General features: G+C 42.2%; 1 protein-coding gene and 1 long non-coding RNA gene across 2 annotated transcripts in view; both read right to left on the reverse strand.

Moving 5' to 3' along the window:
• The window catches only part of LOC126960869 (uncharacterized), a 289,975-nt gene that overhangs the window by 194,297 nt on the left and 81,022 nt on the right, over positions 1-14,656 (reverse strand). The gene's annotated exons all lie outside the window — the stretch shown is intronic.
• LOC126960849 (ATP synthase subunit f, mitochondrial-like) lies at positions 10,637-10,871 on the reverse strand. Its single transcript, XM_050800615.1, has one exon. The coding sequence runs from the start codon at positions 10,850-10,852 to the stop codon at positions 10,637-10,639; it is 216 nt and encodes a 71-aa protein (XP_050656572.1). The 5' UTR covers positions 10,853-10,871.

Below are 14,656 nucleotides of genomic sequence, written 5' to 3' on the forward strand. Positions count from 1 at the left end.
GGCGTGAGCCACCGCGCCCGGCCGTGTATTTTGTTTTAACAGCCCAAGTGGACTAAGACATCTCACATTTCCCAGCCTTTGTTGCACGGGCTCCAGCTTCCATTTGAATGATCCTTTCTCTTCTTGTCTGCCTGGAAATGTGCTTGTTCTCTAAGATTCACCTTAAATGAAACAATCTCTTTGAAACCTTCTCTCCCTTCCCCATCTTGTGCTCCTACAGTATACTCTGTGCTCCTCTGTCATACTGCTTCATTGACCAAACTCTACACATCAGGCTCCCCAGAGCTGATTCCTGTTGCTTGTAGCAAAAGTATCCTTACTGATAAACCAAGATACATATGCTTCCTGCTCTCCTAGACCCCATTTTCTAGAAGAGAGACCAATATAGCATTAAAAATTCAACTTCCAGTATTGTGGGTTTGGTGATTAAACCACCATTTTTGTCAGTTTGGATCACTTGCTTGAAAATTGAACCACTAATTTAAAGGAATTTCTATTGGAAATCTTGTGCTGAGTTTTGAAAATGAATAAACTGTAGAAATGTATGATACTTCTTGTGGCCCTCCAGTTTACATACTTTAACAAATATGTATTGCACTGTGAGAGATCATGGAAGAATAAAACCTGCTTCCTGGACAGTTTTTATTCCTGTCCTCCTGTATTTATATATTTCTTTTGAGTGAGACAGGCATTTAAATAACTAATTATGATACAGGGCTATATATGTGTGTATATATATGTATATAAACATAGCTTTTTTAAGAAGGAGGGTCTGTTGTGAAATTTTTTACACAGGGTCTAGCTTTGTTACCCAGGCAGGGGTACAGTGGCCTGATCACGGCTCACTGCAGCCTTGATCTCCTGGACTCAAGCAATCCTCCCACCTCAGCTTCCTGAGTAGCTGGGATGCAGTAACGTGCCACCACACTCAGGTAATTAAAAAATTTTTTTGTAGACATGAAGTCTCACTATGTTGCCCAGGCTGGTCTCAAACTCCTGGGCTCAAGCAATCCTCATGCCTCGGCCTCCCAAAGCGTTGGGATTGTAATCCCAACAGTGGCATGAGCCACTGAGCCTGACGAAGTGACTTTTTTTTGGTTTAAATAAGATTTCACACCTGTAATCCCAGCACTTTGGGAGATTGATGCAGGAGGATATCTTGAGCCCAGGAGTTTGAAATCAGCCTGGGCAACATAGAGAGACCTTGTCTCTAGAAACAAAAATTAAATTAGCCGGGCGTGGTGGCACATGCCTGTAGTCCTAGCTACTCAGAACACTGAGGTGGGAGGATCACCTGAGCCCGGGAGGCAGAGGTTGCAGTAAGCCCAGCTCGCACATTGTACCCCAGTTTGTGAAACATAGCAAGACTCTGTCTCTAAGAAAAAAAAAAAATCACTTCTCTAAAGACCAAGAATCACCAAGAATCATGCTCTACCTCATCCCCACCCTACATGATCCCTGTCATGTGGTGTTTACAAAAGAGGCTCAATAAGTATTTGGTTGACTCTCTGGTATATAGAAATTAATTGACAGGTAAGGAGCCTCAGCAGAGATTAAGAGAGAGAAGATGGCTTGTAAATAGATTCTTGAAATGTCGTACAGCAACAGTTGAGATAATGACTACCTGGAGCCTTAAAATTTCAGCCTGAAATCCCTGCTATGTCATATATGTCATTTTATTTTATTTTTTAGTTTTTTTTTGAGACAGAGTTTCACTGTTGCTGCCCAGGCTGGAATGCAATGATGCAATTTGGCTCACTGCAACCTCTGTATCCTGGGGTCAAACCATTCTCCTGCCTCAGCCTCCTGAGTAGCTGGGATTACAGGCGCGCACCAAAATGCCCAGCTAATTTTTGTGTTTTTAGTAGAGACGGGGTTTCACCATGTTGGCCAGGCTGGTCTCGAATTCCTAACCTTAGATGATCTGCCCACCTCAGCCTCCCAAAATGCTGGAATTAAAGGTGTGAAGCACCGCACCCAGCAGTGTGTGTCATTTTAAATGTTGTATAAACAATATCACCTCAGCACTGACTCAGACGAACACTTGTCTTAGTCACCTGTATTATGTCTCTGAGCACACAAGGGTTTCCCTGAAGGTCTCCAAAGACATCCAGTTAGTCATGCCCAGAAATGAAATTAGTTTGGGAGAGTGGCATAATGGATCGGAGTTCTATTAAAAATATGTTCATTTTTGTAAAAAAAAAAATATTCAAGAGAAATTAAAATATTTTTCTTAGGAAGAATATTAATATTTTTCACAAGGGTTGTTTTCAATTTTTAGGTTTTTGTTTTTTTATTTTGTTGTATCTTTCAGACCACCAAGCCTAGATGTGAAATTGAAGAAATGCATCTTTAGGAATAGGAGTTAATGTTAGCAACAATAAGCAAAAAAAAAAAAAAAAAAAAAAAAAAGAAGTACAATTTTTAAATTTTTAAATTCGAAGCTTAGAAGTTAATTATTTTATTTTATTTTATTTTATTTTATTTTATTTTATTTTATTTTTTTGCGATGGAGTCTTGCTTTGTCGCCCAGGCTGGAGTGCAGTGGTGCAATGTCCGCTCACTGCAAGCTCCGCCTCCAGGGTTCCCTCCATTCTCCTGCCTCAGCCTCCCGAGTAACTGGGACTACAGGCGCCGGCCACCACGCCCGGCTAATTTTTTTGTATTTTTAGTAGAGACGGGGTTTCACTGTGTTCGCTAGGATGGTCTCGATTTCCTGACTTCGTGATCCGCCCGCCTCAGCCTCCCAAAGTGCTGGGATTAGGGGCGTGAGCCACCGCGCCCGGCCAGAAGTTAATTATTGAGAGTTAAGGCCAGGGCTGGGCACGGTGGCTCCTGCCTGTAATCCTAGCACTTGAATCGCTTGAACCCTTGCAGTGAGCCGAGATCATGCCAGTACACTCCAGGTTGGGCTACAGAGCAAGACTCCATCTCAAAACAAACAAACAAAAAAACAGTTAAGGCCAGGTGAAGTGGTTCAGGGCTGTAATCCCACACTTCAGGAGGCCGAGGAGGGCAGATCGCTTGAGGTCAGGAGTTTGAGACCAGCCTGAGCAATATGGTGAAACACTGTCTCCATAAAAAAATTAAAAAATAAAAATTAGGTGGGCATGGTAGCATGCAACTGTGGTCCCAGCTGTTCAGGAGTCTGAGGTAGGAGGATTGCCTGAGCCGGGGAGGCAGAGGTTGCAGTAAGCCTATATCACACCACTGCACTTGAGCCTGGATGACAGAGCGAGACCCTGTCTCAAAAAAAAAAAAAAAAAAAGTTAAAATATAAGTCTTCTGATAAAATCTAACAATTCTAGCAAAAATTAAAAAATGGAAATAATTTTTTTCTTTTAACAATTAAAGACTGTTGTTAGGCCGGGCACGGTGGCTCAAGCCTGTAATCCCAGCACTTTGGGAGGCCGAGAGGGGCGGATCACGAGGTCAGGAGATCAAGACCATCCTGGCTAACATGGTGAAACCCCGTCTCTACTAAAAATACAAAAAACTAGCCAGGCGAGGTGGCGGGCGCCTGTAGTCCCAGCTACTCGGGAGGCTGAGGCAGGAGAATGGCGTAAACCCAGGAGGCGGAGCTTGCAGTGAGCTGAGATCCGGCCACTGCAGTCCAGCTTGGGAGACAGAGCAAGACTCCGTCTCAAAAAAAAAAAAAAAAAAAAAAAAGACTGTTGTTGATCCACAAAATGCTTTGTGGGGCGAAATGGCATACAAGATATGCCAGTTTGGTAATTGCCTGCTTGCTCACACCCAGACATCTATTTTCAAAAGCTAGTGAAAGGCATTTCATCGTAGAGGCCTGAATAATTTTGTGATTATGTAATGCTGAAGTTAATTTCAGAAATCACTTAAATCAAGGTGAGGATTAGCAAAGTAACCCAAAAAGATCAAAAGGTAAGAGTCATGTCCAGATATGTTTTCAAGGCTCAAATCAGAAGCTTTGACTTTTACCCTCTCCTTCTTCTGAGCTGCCAAACTGGCTTTTCTGGCAGGCTTTGTTCAGATGAGTGACAGTTGGCAGTATTTCCATTTGGGTAAAATGTCCATTGAATTTCTGGTCTCTTGTTCCCACCCCTTAACTCTTTAATTTTTTTCTCTCCTTTTAATTCCTTCCTTTCTCCCTCTCCTTCCTTCCCTTTCATCCCCTCCTTTCCTTCCTGACAGATCCCTTCCCTTCCCTTCCCTTCCCTTTCCTTCCCTTCTCTTCCTTTCCCTTCCTGACAGAATCTCACTCTGTCATCCAGGCTGGATCTCACTCTGTCACAGCACACTGCAGCCTCAACCTCCCTTGCTTAAGCTATCCTCTCATCTCAGCCTCCTGAGTAGCTGGGACTATAGGCACATGCCACCATGTCTGGCTATTGCTTAAATTTTTTTTTGTAGAGGTGGGGTGGTCCTCCTATGTTGTCCAGACTGGTCTTGAACTCCTGGGCACAAGCAATCCCCTTGCTTTGGTCTTCTACAAGTGTTGGTATTACAGGTGTGAGCCACCCTGCCCAGCCTCATCTCTTTCTTCTGTCCTTTGGCTCTGCTTGGTTTCCTCGGACTCTGTGCTTGCCCTCCCCAGCCTCTCCCTCAGAACTCTTTCTGCCCTCACTGTCATGCTTTCCCATGGCCCTCTAGTTCCACGCCTGTTTTTCTATGTACAGTATTTAGGAGGCATCCTGGGTTGGGAAAGGAAAACAGAGCAAATTTGCATTTCAATTGCTCTGGGTCAAATATCCATTAGTGTGGCAAATCTTTTTTTTTTTCTTTTCTTTTTTTTTTTTTTTTTTTGAGATGGAGTCTCGCTCTGTCACCCAGGCTGGAGTTCTATGGCATGATCTTGGTTCACTGCAACCTCTGCCTCCTGGCTTCAAGCGATTCTCCCTGCCTCAGCCTCCCAAGTAGCTGGGATTATAGGCATGCACCACCACACCTGGCTAATTTTTATATTTTTAGTAGAGACAAGGTTTCACCATGTTGACCACGTTGGTCTCAAACTCCCGGCCTCAGGTGATCCGCCAGGCTCGGCCTCCCAAGGTGCTGGGATTACAGGCATGAGCCACCACACCCGACCAGTGTGGCAAATCTTAACAAACAAGTACAAGTGTTTGTAGTGTGCTTGCTAAGAATACAGAGGACGTATAAAATGTGGGTGACTCTCACACCCATAAGGATGACTATTTTATTTATTTATTTATTTATTTTTGAGACAGAGTCTCGCTCTGTCACCCAAGCTGGAGTGCAGTGGCACAATCTCGGCTCACTGCAACCTCTGCCTCCTGGGTTCAAGTGATTCTCCTGCCTCAGTCTCCCGAGTAGCTGGGATTACAGGCATCCACAACCAGGCCCAGCTAATTTTTGTATATGGGGTTTCACCATGTTGGCCAGGCTGGTCTTGAACTCCTAACCTCAAGTGATCCACTTGCTCTGGCCTCCCAAAGTGTTGGGATTATAGGCGTGAGCCAGTGCACCTTGCCAGGATGACTATTATTTTTTTTAAAAAGAAAAATAACAAGTGTTGACAAGGATGTAGAGAAAAATGGATCCCTCATGCACTGCTGGTAGGAATGTAAAATGATGCAGCGACTATGAAGAACAGTTTGGTGGCTCCTCAGAAAGTTAAGCGTAGAATTTCCTTGTGACCAGAAACTTCACTCCTAGGTATATACCACAAAAAATTAAACACTGGGACTTGAACAGATACTTGTACATCAATGTTCATAGCACCATTATTCATAATCGCCAAAAGTGTGAAAGCAGCCCATGTCAATTTATAGATGAATGGGTAAACAAAATGTGGCATATGCATGCAATGGAATATTATTCAGCCATAAAAAATGAAATTCTGATACATGCTACAGCATGGATGAACCTTGGAAATATTGTACTAAATGAAAGAAGCCAGACACAAAAGAACAAACATTGTATGATTCCACTTATGTGAGGTACCTGGAGTAGTCAAATTCATAACAGCAGAAAGTAGAATGTGATTACCAGGGGCAGGAAAAATGGGAAGTTGTTGTTTAATGGATACAGAGTTTCTGTTTGGAATCATGAAAAATTCTGAAAGTGCCGAGTGGTACTGGTTGTACAACATTGTGAATGTACTTAATGTCACTAAATTGTACATTTAAAAATGATTGAAAGGTCTGTTGGACAAGAGGTTGTTGTAAAAAGAAAAATAATTTTTGGTAATGATCGCAAGGATAAGTTTTATGTTGTGTTATTTTAATGTGCACACACACACACACACACACACACTATGTAAGTGGTTTGTTGCCAGCCCAGACTTGGTTCCACTTAAGTATCTTCTGGTCAGATATGGTAGCTCACGTCTGTAATCCCATTGCTTTGGGAGTCCAAGGCAGGAGGATCACTAAGGCCAGGAGTTTGAGACCAGGCTGGGCAACATAGTGAGACCCTCATCTCTACAAATAATTTTTTTTTTTTTTTGATGGAGTCTTGCTCTGTCACCCAGGCTGCAGTGCAGTGGCATGATCTCAGCTCACTGCAACCTCTGCCTCGCCTGGGTAAGTTTTAAACAAGTTTTTGTAGACAGGATCTCATTTTGTTACTCAGGTTGGTCTCCATCTCCTGGCTTCAAGTGATCCTCCCACCTCAGCCTCTCAAAGTGCTGAGATTACAGGCCACTGCACCTAGCCTACAAATAATTAAAAAAAAAAATTAGCCAGTGATGGTGGCACCCACCTGTAGTTCTAGCTGCTTGAGAGGCTGAGGTGTGAGGATCGCTCGAGCCCAGGAGTTCAAAGTTACAGTGCACTGTGATTGACCACTGCACTCCAGCCTGAACGACAGAGTGAGGCCCTGTCTCTAAAAACATAAAATAGAGCGTCTTCTGACGAGAGCCAGCTTTGGGCTTTCTGAACAGCTGTGTGTCTGCCCTAATTCTAGGATGCACAGGAGACTGACTCTGTCTTCCCTGACTTCTGCCTGAAATGGGAATTCCTGTCAAGCAGAGCAGTTCCTAGAAACGCCCTACTTTATAAGAGCCGGAACCCTGGAGAAAGCCCACAACTGTGTATTGTAAGTGTTCATGACATGGCACTTTCTAGAGTTATCATATTGGAGAACATTAAGTTAAAAAAAATATTTATTACCAAAAAACGCCTGTTTACTATAGAAAATTTAGAAAATAAAGGTAATCAGGAAATAAACATCACCTATAATCTATAATTCTATCACCCGAAGAGAAATCACTTTAACATTTTGGTATGTATCCTTTCAATGAATTCTATATATAATATAATACATAATATAATATATATGTATATAAGACTTCCTTTAACAATTTATCATTTGTCGTTAAAATATCTTTTGTTAGGAAATATTTATTTATTACTTTTTTTTTTTGAGATGGAGTCTCACTCTGTTGTACAGGCTATATTTATTTTATTTTGAGATGGAGTCTTGCTCTTGTTGCCCAGCCTGGAGTTCAGTGGTATGATCTCAGCTCACTGCAACCCCCGCCTCCTGGGTTCAAGAGATTCTTTCTAGTGATTCTCCTGCCCCAGCTTCTCGAGTAGCTGGGACTACAGGTACGCGCCACCATGCCTGGCTAATTTTTGTATTTTTAATAAAGATGTGGTTTCACCATGTTGGCCAGGCTGGTCTCGAACTCAAGTTCGAGACTCAAGCCTGAACTCAAGTTCTGGGCTCAAGTGACCTGCCCACCTCTGGCTCCCAAAGTGCTGGGATTACAGGCATGAGCCACTGTGCCTGGCCACTTTTGTGAGGAAAGATTTGGATAAAACTTTTGATTATTGAGTTAAATTGTTTTTTTTTTTTTTTTTTTTTTTGGCTTTAAGTAATTTATTTCGTAATACTTTTAGAATTATAAAATTAGGATTTTATAATTCTAAAAGTTGCAATAGATAGTACAGAGAGTTTCTATATCTCCTTCACCCAGCTTCCTCTAATGTTAACATCTTACATAACCATGACACATTTATCAAAAATAAGGAATTTATATTGGTGTGTTCCTAAACTGCAAACTTTATTTGAGTTTTACTAGTTTTTCTACTAATCTCTTTTTTTCTGTTCCAGGATCCAACATAAGATACCACATTGCACTTAAGTATTTTTTATAATATCTAATACTTTCAGGATATTGTAGAGTGTGTAAAAATAAAGAAATTGTAGCCCTGCTCCCAAAGAGTTCTCAGTCTACTAAGAGAGGTGATATGGGTATATAACCCCAATAGCGCAGGGCAAATGACTGGAACTACATTAGACAGGAACACAGGGCTAGAGTGAGTCCATTCAGGAGGCTGGAAATGCTTAGTGAAAGAAGTGGGCTAGGCTTGGACACATGGACGTAGGAAGATCAGAGTTTTTCAGGGATTGTAAGTTCAGTGTGTCTACAGCACAGATTACATCCTTATTTCTCAGGTCTGACTATGAATCAAATCCATCTCTGTGACTTTTTAAAAATTCAGATGTCTGGCTGGGTACGGTGGCTCACGCCTGTAATTCCAGCACTTTGGGAGGCCGAGGTGGGTGGATCACATGAGGTTAGGGGTTCCAGACCAGGCTGGTCAACATGGTGAAACCCAATCTCTACTAAAAATACAGAAAAATTAGTCTGGCATGGTGGCACATGCCTGTAATCCCAACTGCTTGGGAGGCTGAGGCAGGAGAATCACTTGAACCTGGGAGGCAGAGATTGCAGTGAGCTGAGATCGTGCCATTGCACTCCAACCTGGGCAACAGAGTGAGACTATCTCAAAAAAAAAAAAAAAAGTTAGATATCTGAGCCCAAATCCCCTCTACCTTCTGAATCTGAATGTTAGAAGGCTGGGCTGAACAACATTTTAGTTTGCTTAAGAATCTGATGTGCAGCCAAGATTGAGAACCACAGGAATATAAGGATAAATATTTGTCGAAATACACATTGCCAGCCAGGCACGGTGGCTCAAGTCTGTAATCCTAGCACTTTGGGAGGCTGAGGTAGGACTGTTTGAGCCCAGGAGTTCAAGACCAGCCTGGACAACATAACAAGACCACATCTCTATTTAAAAAACAAATACTATATATAAACATATTTAGTATATATATATAAACATATATTTAGTATATATAAATTTATTATATAAATATAATAAATAATATATAATATATATAATATAATATATTTATATATAATATATAATACATTTATATATACATAAATATATGTAAATTTGTATATACACACAGACACACACACTCCCAAACTAGGTATTCAGGACATTGAGAAATTAATAATAATCTGTTCTATTTTGCCCTAGACTGGCAGTTACCATTTAGCTACTTAGTATGACAGACTAAGAAATACCAAATTACTTGCTTTCCCCTTTCTTCTTTTTTTCTGATCTTTTCCAAATATGATGACTGTGAAATAGACTGACCTAACACAAGACTCAGGAGAAGTGCAAAAGAGTTATACATTGACAAAAGTATGATTATTTTTATTATTATAAGCATAGAAAGAAATACATATAATCATGTATTATTATTTTGATTTAAATATTAAATGCCATTGGATATAACACATATATTGTGGCACTTGCAACTGATGTCTGTTAAAAATGTGGATCTGGCCGGGCACGGTGGCTCACGCCTGTAATCCCAGCACCTTGGAAGACCGAGGTAGGAGAATCACTTGAGCTCAGGAGTTTGAGACCAGCCTGGCCAACATGGTGAAACCCCGTCTCTACTAAAAATACAACAAAATTAGCTGGTGATGGTGGTACGTGCCTGTAATCCCAGCTACTCGGGAGGCTGAAACAGGAGAACCGCTTGACCAAACCTGGGAGTTGGAGGTTGCAGTGAGCCTAGATTGTGCCACTGCACTCCAGCCTGAGCAACAGAGTGAGACTCCATCTCAAAAAAAAAAAAAAAAAAAAAAAGGCCGGGCGCGGTGGCTCAAGCCTGTAATCTCAGCACTTTGGGAGGCCGAGACGGGCGGATCACGACGTCAGGAGTTCGAGACCATCCTGGCTAACACGGTGAAACCCCGTCTCTACTAAAAAATACAAAAAACTAGCCGGGAGAGGTGGTGGGCGCCTGTAGTCCCAGCTACTCGGGAGGCTGAGGCAGGAGAATGGCGTAAAAACCCGGGAGGCGGAGCTTGCAATGAGCTGAGATCCGGCCATTGCACTCCAGCCTGGGCGACACAGCAAGACTCCGTCTCAAAAAAAAAAAAAAAAAAAAAAAAAAAAAAAAAAAAAGTGGATCTGGAATTTCATACTGGATTTTTAATTCTGAGAAAGTTTCCACAATGATATTTCTATGTGTTTACCCACAAAAATAGCCTTGTTGTTTTATATCTGTCTCTCTCACTAAATTGAACATCTTCCAAGTAAATCTTTCCTAAAGAATGAATGAATGAAGTTGAGAGCAATGTTATAGAAAAGTCAGGTCAACAGCAGGTACATGGTATTGCATATTTATTTATCTGTTTATTTATTTATTTATTTTTCACGTGCCAGTCATTCCCACTAGAATATGAAAGGATTCAGCAATGATCGAGGTTGTGTTCCTTACGGAGGGACTTGGGCCAAGAAGGTCATGTGGGGGAGTGCAGAGCGTGCCCTTTTCTTCAGTGGTACTTGTGTAGCCACTGGTGCTTGAGTTCCTTGTAGTAAAGTCAGTAGCTGAAGAGCACGTAGGCTGCCAGCACCATGGTAACCCCCGAGATGATCCCCTTCTTCACGTTGATGTACTTGTAGTACCGGTAGTAACCTCTTTGAAACGCTCGGGCAGTGCCACTAGGGCTAAAGTCCCACATCAAGATCCAGCTTGGCAGCTCCCCTAGTTTGAACTCCAGAAGTTTCTTGTCCTTCACTGGTACGACTGACGCCATCTTGGAGTCCTGGTGTTTGCTGTGCTGGTGTTTATTTATTTTTGAGACAGGGTCTTACTCTGTTACCCAGGCTGGAGTACAGTGGCATGATCATGGCTCACTGTAGCCTCAATCTCCTGGGCTCAAGTGATCCTCCCACCTTAGCCTCCAAAGTACCTGGCACTACAGGTGAGTGCCACCATGCCGGACTGATTTTTGTATTCCTTGTAGAGATGAGGTTTTGCCATTTGCCCAGGCTGATCTCAAACTTCTGGGCTCAAGCAGTCTGCCCACCTCAGTCTCCCAAAGTGCTGGGATTACACGCATATGCCACCGTTCCTGGCCTAAGAGGTATATGGTATTGTTAAGCATAGGGAGCAGACCAGTAATGAAATGGATGAAACCCTTCAGAGTTTTATTTTGGGTGAAGATAAGTTAGAGGGGATGGGAAGGATGGAATAGCCTTTGGATAACCTTGCTTACTAAACAACTATTTTTTAATTGACTCTATAGAAATATATTTTCATGGAGTCCCTTTTGGACTGAGAGGACCAAATTTTTCATAGCACACAAAGGGCAATAAACTGAATTTATTGAGTAATATCCATGTCCAAACAATTTTACTTCTACCTGGGAGCATTACAAGAGAATCCAAAAGACCTGGATAAAAGGAAAAGAAGATCATTAAATCAAATTGACTCTTTAAGTTGGTGGATAAATTTGGGCATATTTCTTTGAGTAATTTTAGCAACAGAGATATGAAGTAGAGGCAATTTCAATGAAATTGGTTACCTGCTCATTATAAAAGGACCTATCATTTCTGTATCTCTTTTTTTTTTTTGAGACAGAGTCTCACTCTGTCACCCAGGCTGGAGTGCAGTGTTGCAATCTCGGCTCACTGCAACCTCCGCCCCCCGGGTTCAAGTGATTCTCCGGCCTCAGCCTCCGAGTAGCTGGGGTTACAGGCACCTGCCACCGCGTCTGGCTAATTTTTGTATTTTTAATAGAGACGGGGTTTCACCATCTTGGCCAGGCTGGTCTTGAACTCCTGACCTCAGGTGGCCCACCCACCTCGACCTCCCAAAGTGCTGGGATTACAGGTGTGAGCCACTGCGCCCGACCCACTTCTGTATCTTATAAATTATAAACGCTGGAATATTCCTGTTGCCTATCAGTGACAAATGACTGCAATATTGACTGGATCTTTTGTTTATGAGATTATCCTCTCAATTTCTCATCTGTGAAATGGACAAGTAGTGCTCAGATTGTGGTGGACTTCTTACTTCATGGTTGTAGTGTAGCTTATGTCATGGTGGAGATCCTGTTATCTTTTCAGTATCCAGGATCCCCAAATTTTTTTGTCAACCACCTTTGAGAGTGATCTACGTTTGTTTGTTCGAGACAGAGTCTTGCTATGTTGCCTAGGCTGGAGTGCAGTGGCGGGATCTTGGCTCACTGCAACCTCTGCCTCCCAGGTTCAAATAATTCTCCTGCCTCAGCTTCCCAAGTAGTTGGGATTACAGGGCGCATGCCACCGTGCCTGGCTAATTTTTGTATTTTTAGTAGAGATGGGGTTTTGCCATTTTGGCCAGGCTGATCTTGAACTCCTGAGACCTCAAGTGATCCTCCTGCCTTGGCGTCCCAAAGTGCTGGGATTACAGGCGTGAGCCACTGTGCCCGGACGAGAGTGATCTATTTGAATGGTAACAGAAGCACACATCTTTGTGAAAAGCTGAGTTCAATTTGTTTTTTTGTTATGTGAGCTACTGGAGCTCCTGGGCACAAAAGTAATGGTCAGAATTGGGATCTTCAGGACCTCACTTCTGCTTAGAACACTTGCTTTGTCACACTGGCCTCTTAACCACTTTGGTGAAGCAACAAATAAGTGGAAAAAGGCCCCAGGCATTACATTATATAAGGAAAACAGCACTGAACTGTCTAACCAATTTGGTCCTCTAAGTGGGATACATATTTGGGTTTGGAGCAGGTCAAAGGCAAAGATTACACCTGAAGAAAAATGTTGCAGGGGGCTCCACCTCTAAAACAGAGCCTCACAATTTAACCTCCCCCTGGTGGCCACATACAGTCAGTAGAGTAATCTGCAAATTACAGTTCTGTCCTCCCTCCCTGCCCTTTACATAGGCAGCTTCTTGAGGAGTTCTTTATACCACTAGAGTACAGAGCTTTGAGACTTTTGTTTTTGGTTCAAGAATTCTGTCCTAAAAGTGGGAATAATGTTAACACCTTAATTTGAAAGCAGAATGAACAAGAATAAAAGACAAATTATAGGTTCCAGTGAATAAAACATAGTTAACAGTTGGGGCATTTACAAATGATGCCAATGTTAATCAATAAATGGATAAACATGAACCAAAACAGAAATGGCAGCTCTGCAGGAAAAGAAATGCAGTCATGCTTTGCTTAATGATGGGGATACTTTCTGAGAAATGTGTCGTTAGGTGATTTTGTCATTGTACAAACATCAAATTTACACAGAGCCTATGCTCCTAGACTACAAACCTGTGCAGCATGTTACTGTACTGAATACTGCAGGCAACTGTAACACAGTGGTAAGCATTTGTGTACCTAATTATGTCTACTTTTATTTTTAAGGCAGTCTTGCTCTGTCACCCAGACTGGAGTGTAGTGGTGTGATCTCAGCCCACTGCAACCTCTGCCTCCTGGGTTTGAGCAATCCTCCCATCTCAGCCTTCCTAGTAGCTGGAACTATGGGCACGTGCTACCACGCTCAGTTAATTTTTATATTTTTTGTAGAGATGGGGTTTTACCATGTTGCCCAGGCTTGTCTCGAACTCCTGAACTCAAGTGATCTGCCCACCTCAAACTCCCAAAGTGCTGGGATCACGACTGTGAGCCACCACACCTGGCCCTAAACATATCTAAACATAGAAAAGGTACAGTACAAATACAGTGTAAAATATAAAATACAGTACACCTGTGTAGAGCACTTAGCATGAATGGAGCTTGCAGGAGTGGAAGTTGCTCTGCGTGAGTCAGTGAGTGGTGGATGAATGTGAAGGCCTAGGACATTCTACTCCTGTAGACTTTATACACACTGTATGCTTAGTTTATACTAAATTTATTAAATAATATTTTTTCTTCAATAATAAATTACCCTTAGCTTACTATAACTTTTTGACTTTATCAAGTTTTTAATTAAAAAAAAAAAACTTTTTGACTCTTTTGTTTTAAGACAGAGTACTCCCTCTGTTGCCCGGGCTGGAGTGCAGTGGCGTGATCTCGGCTCACTGCAACCTCTGCCTCCTGGGTTCAAGCCATTCTCCTGCCTCAGCTTCCCCAGTAGCTAGGATTACAGATGCCTGCCACCACGCCCAGCTAATTTTTTTTTTTTTTTTTTTTTTTTTTTTGAGGCAGGGTCTCACTCTGTTGCCCAGACTGGAGTGCAGTGGTGCAATCTTGGCTCACCGCAACCTCCGTCTCCTAGGCTCAAGCTATTCTCCTGCTTCAGCCTCCTGAGTACCTGGGATTACAGGCGCATGCCACTCCTGCCCGGCTAATTTTTCTATTTTTAGTAGAGATGAGGTTTCACCATGTTGGCCAGGCTGGTGTCAAACTCCTGACTCAAATGATCTACCCACCTCGGCCTCACAAAGTGCTGGGATTACAGGCGTGAACCACTGCACCTGGCCAACAAAACGTTGTTTTTTAACAACTCTTACATACAACATAAACACATTATACAGCTGTCTAAAAACTGTTTTCTTTCTTTATAGCCTTATTACCTTATTCTTTATATCCTTATTATCCTTTTTTCTTACCTTATTCTTTATATCCTGATTCTTT

This window comes from Macaca thibetana, chromosome 8 (assembly GCF_024542745.1).
Source record: "Macaca thibetana thibetana isolate TM-01 chromosome 8, ASM2454274v1, whole genome shotgun sequence".
NCBI classification, from domain to species: Eukaryota; Metazoa; Chordata; class Mammalia; order Primates; family Cercopithecidae; genus Macaca; species Macaca thibetana.

Bases quoted from the DNA above. Each gene is read 5' to 3' on its own strand.
- LOC126960849 (XM_050800615.1), bottom strand. From the start codon at position 10,852: ATGGCGTCAGTCGTACCAGTGAAGGACAAGAAACTTCTGGAGTTCAAA.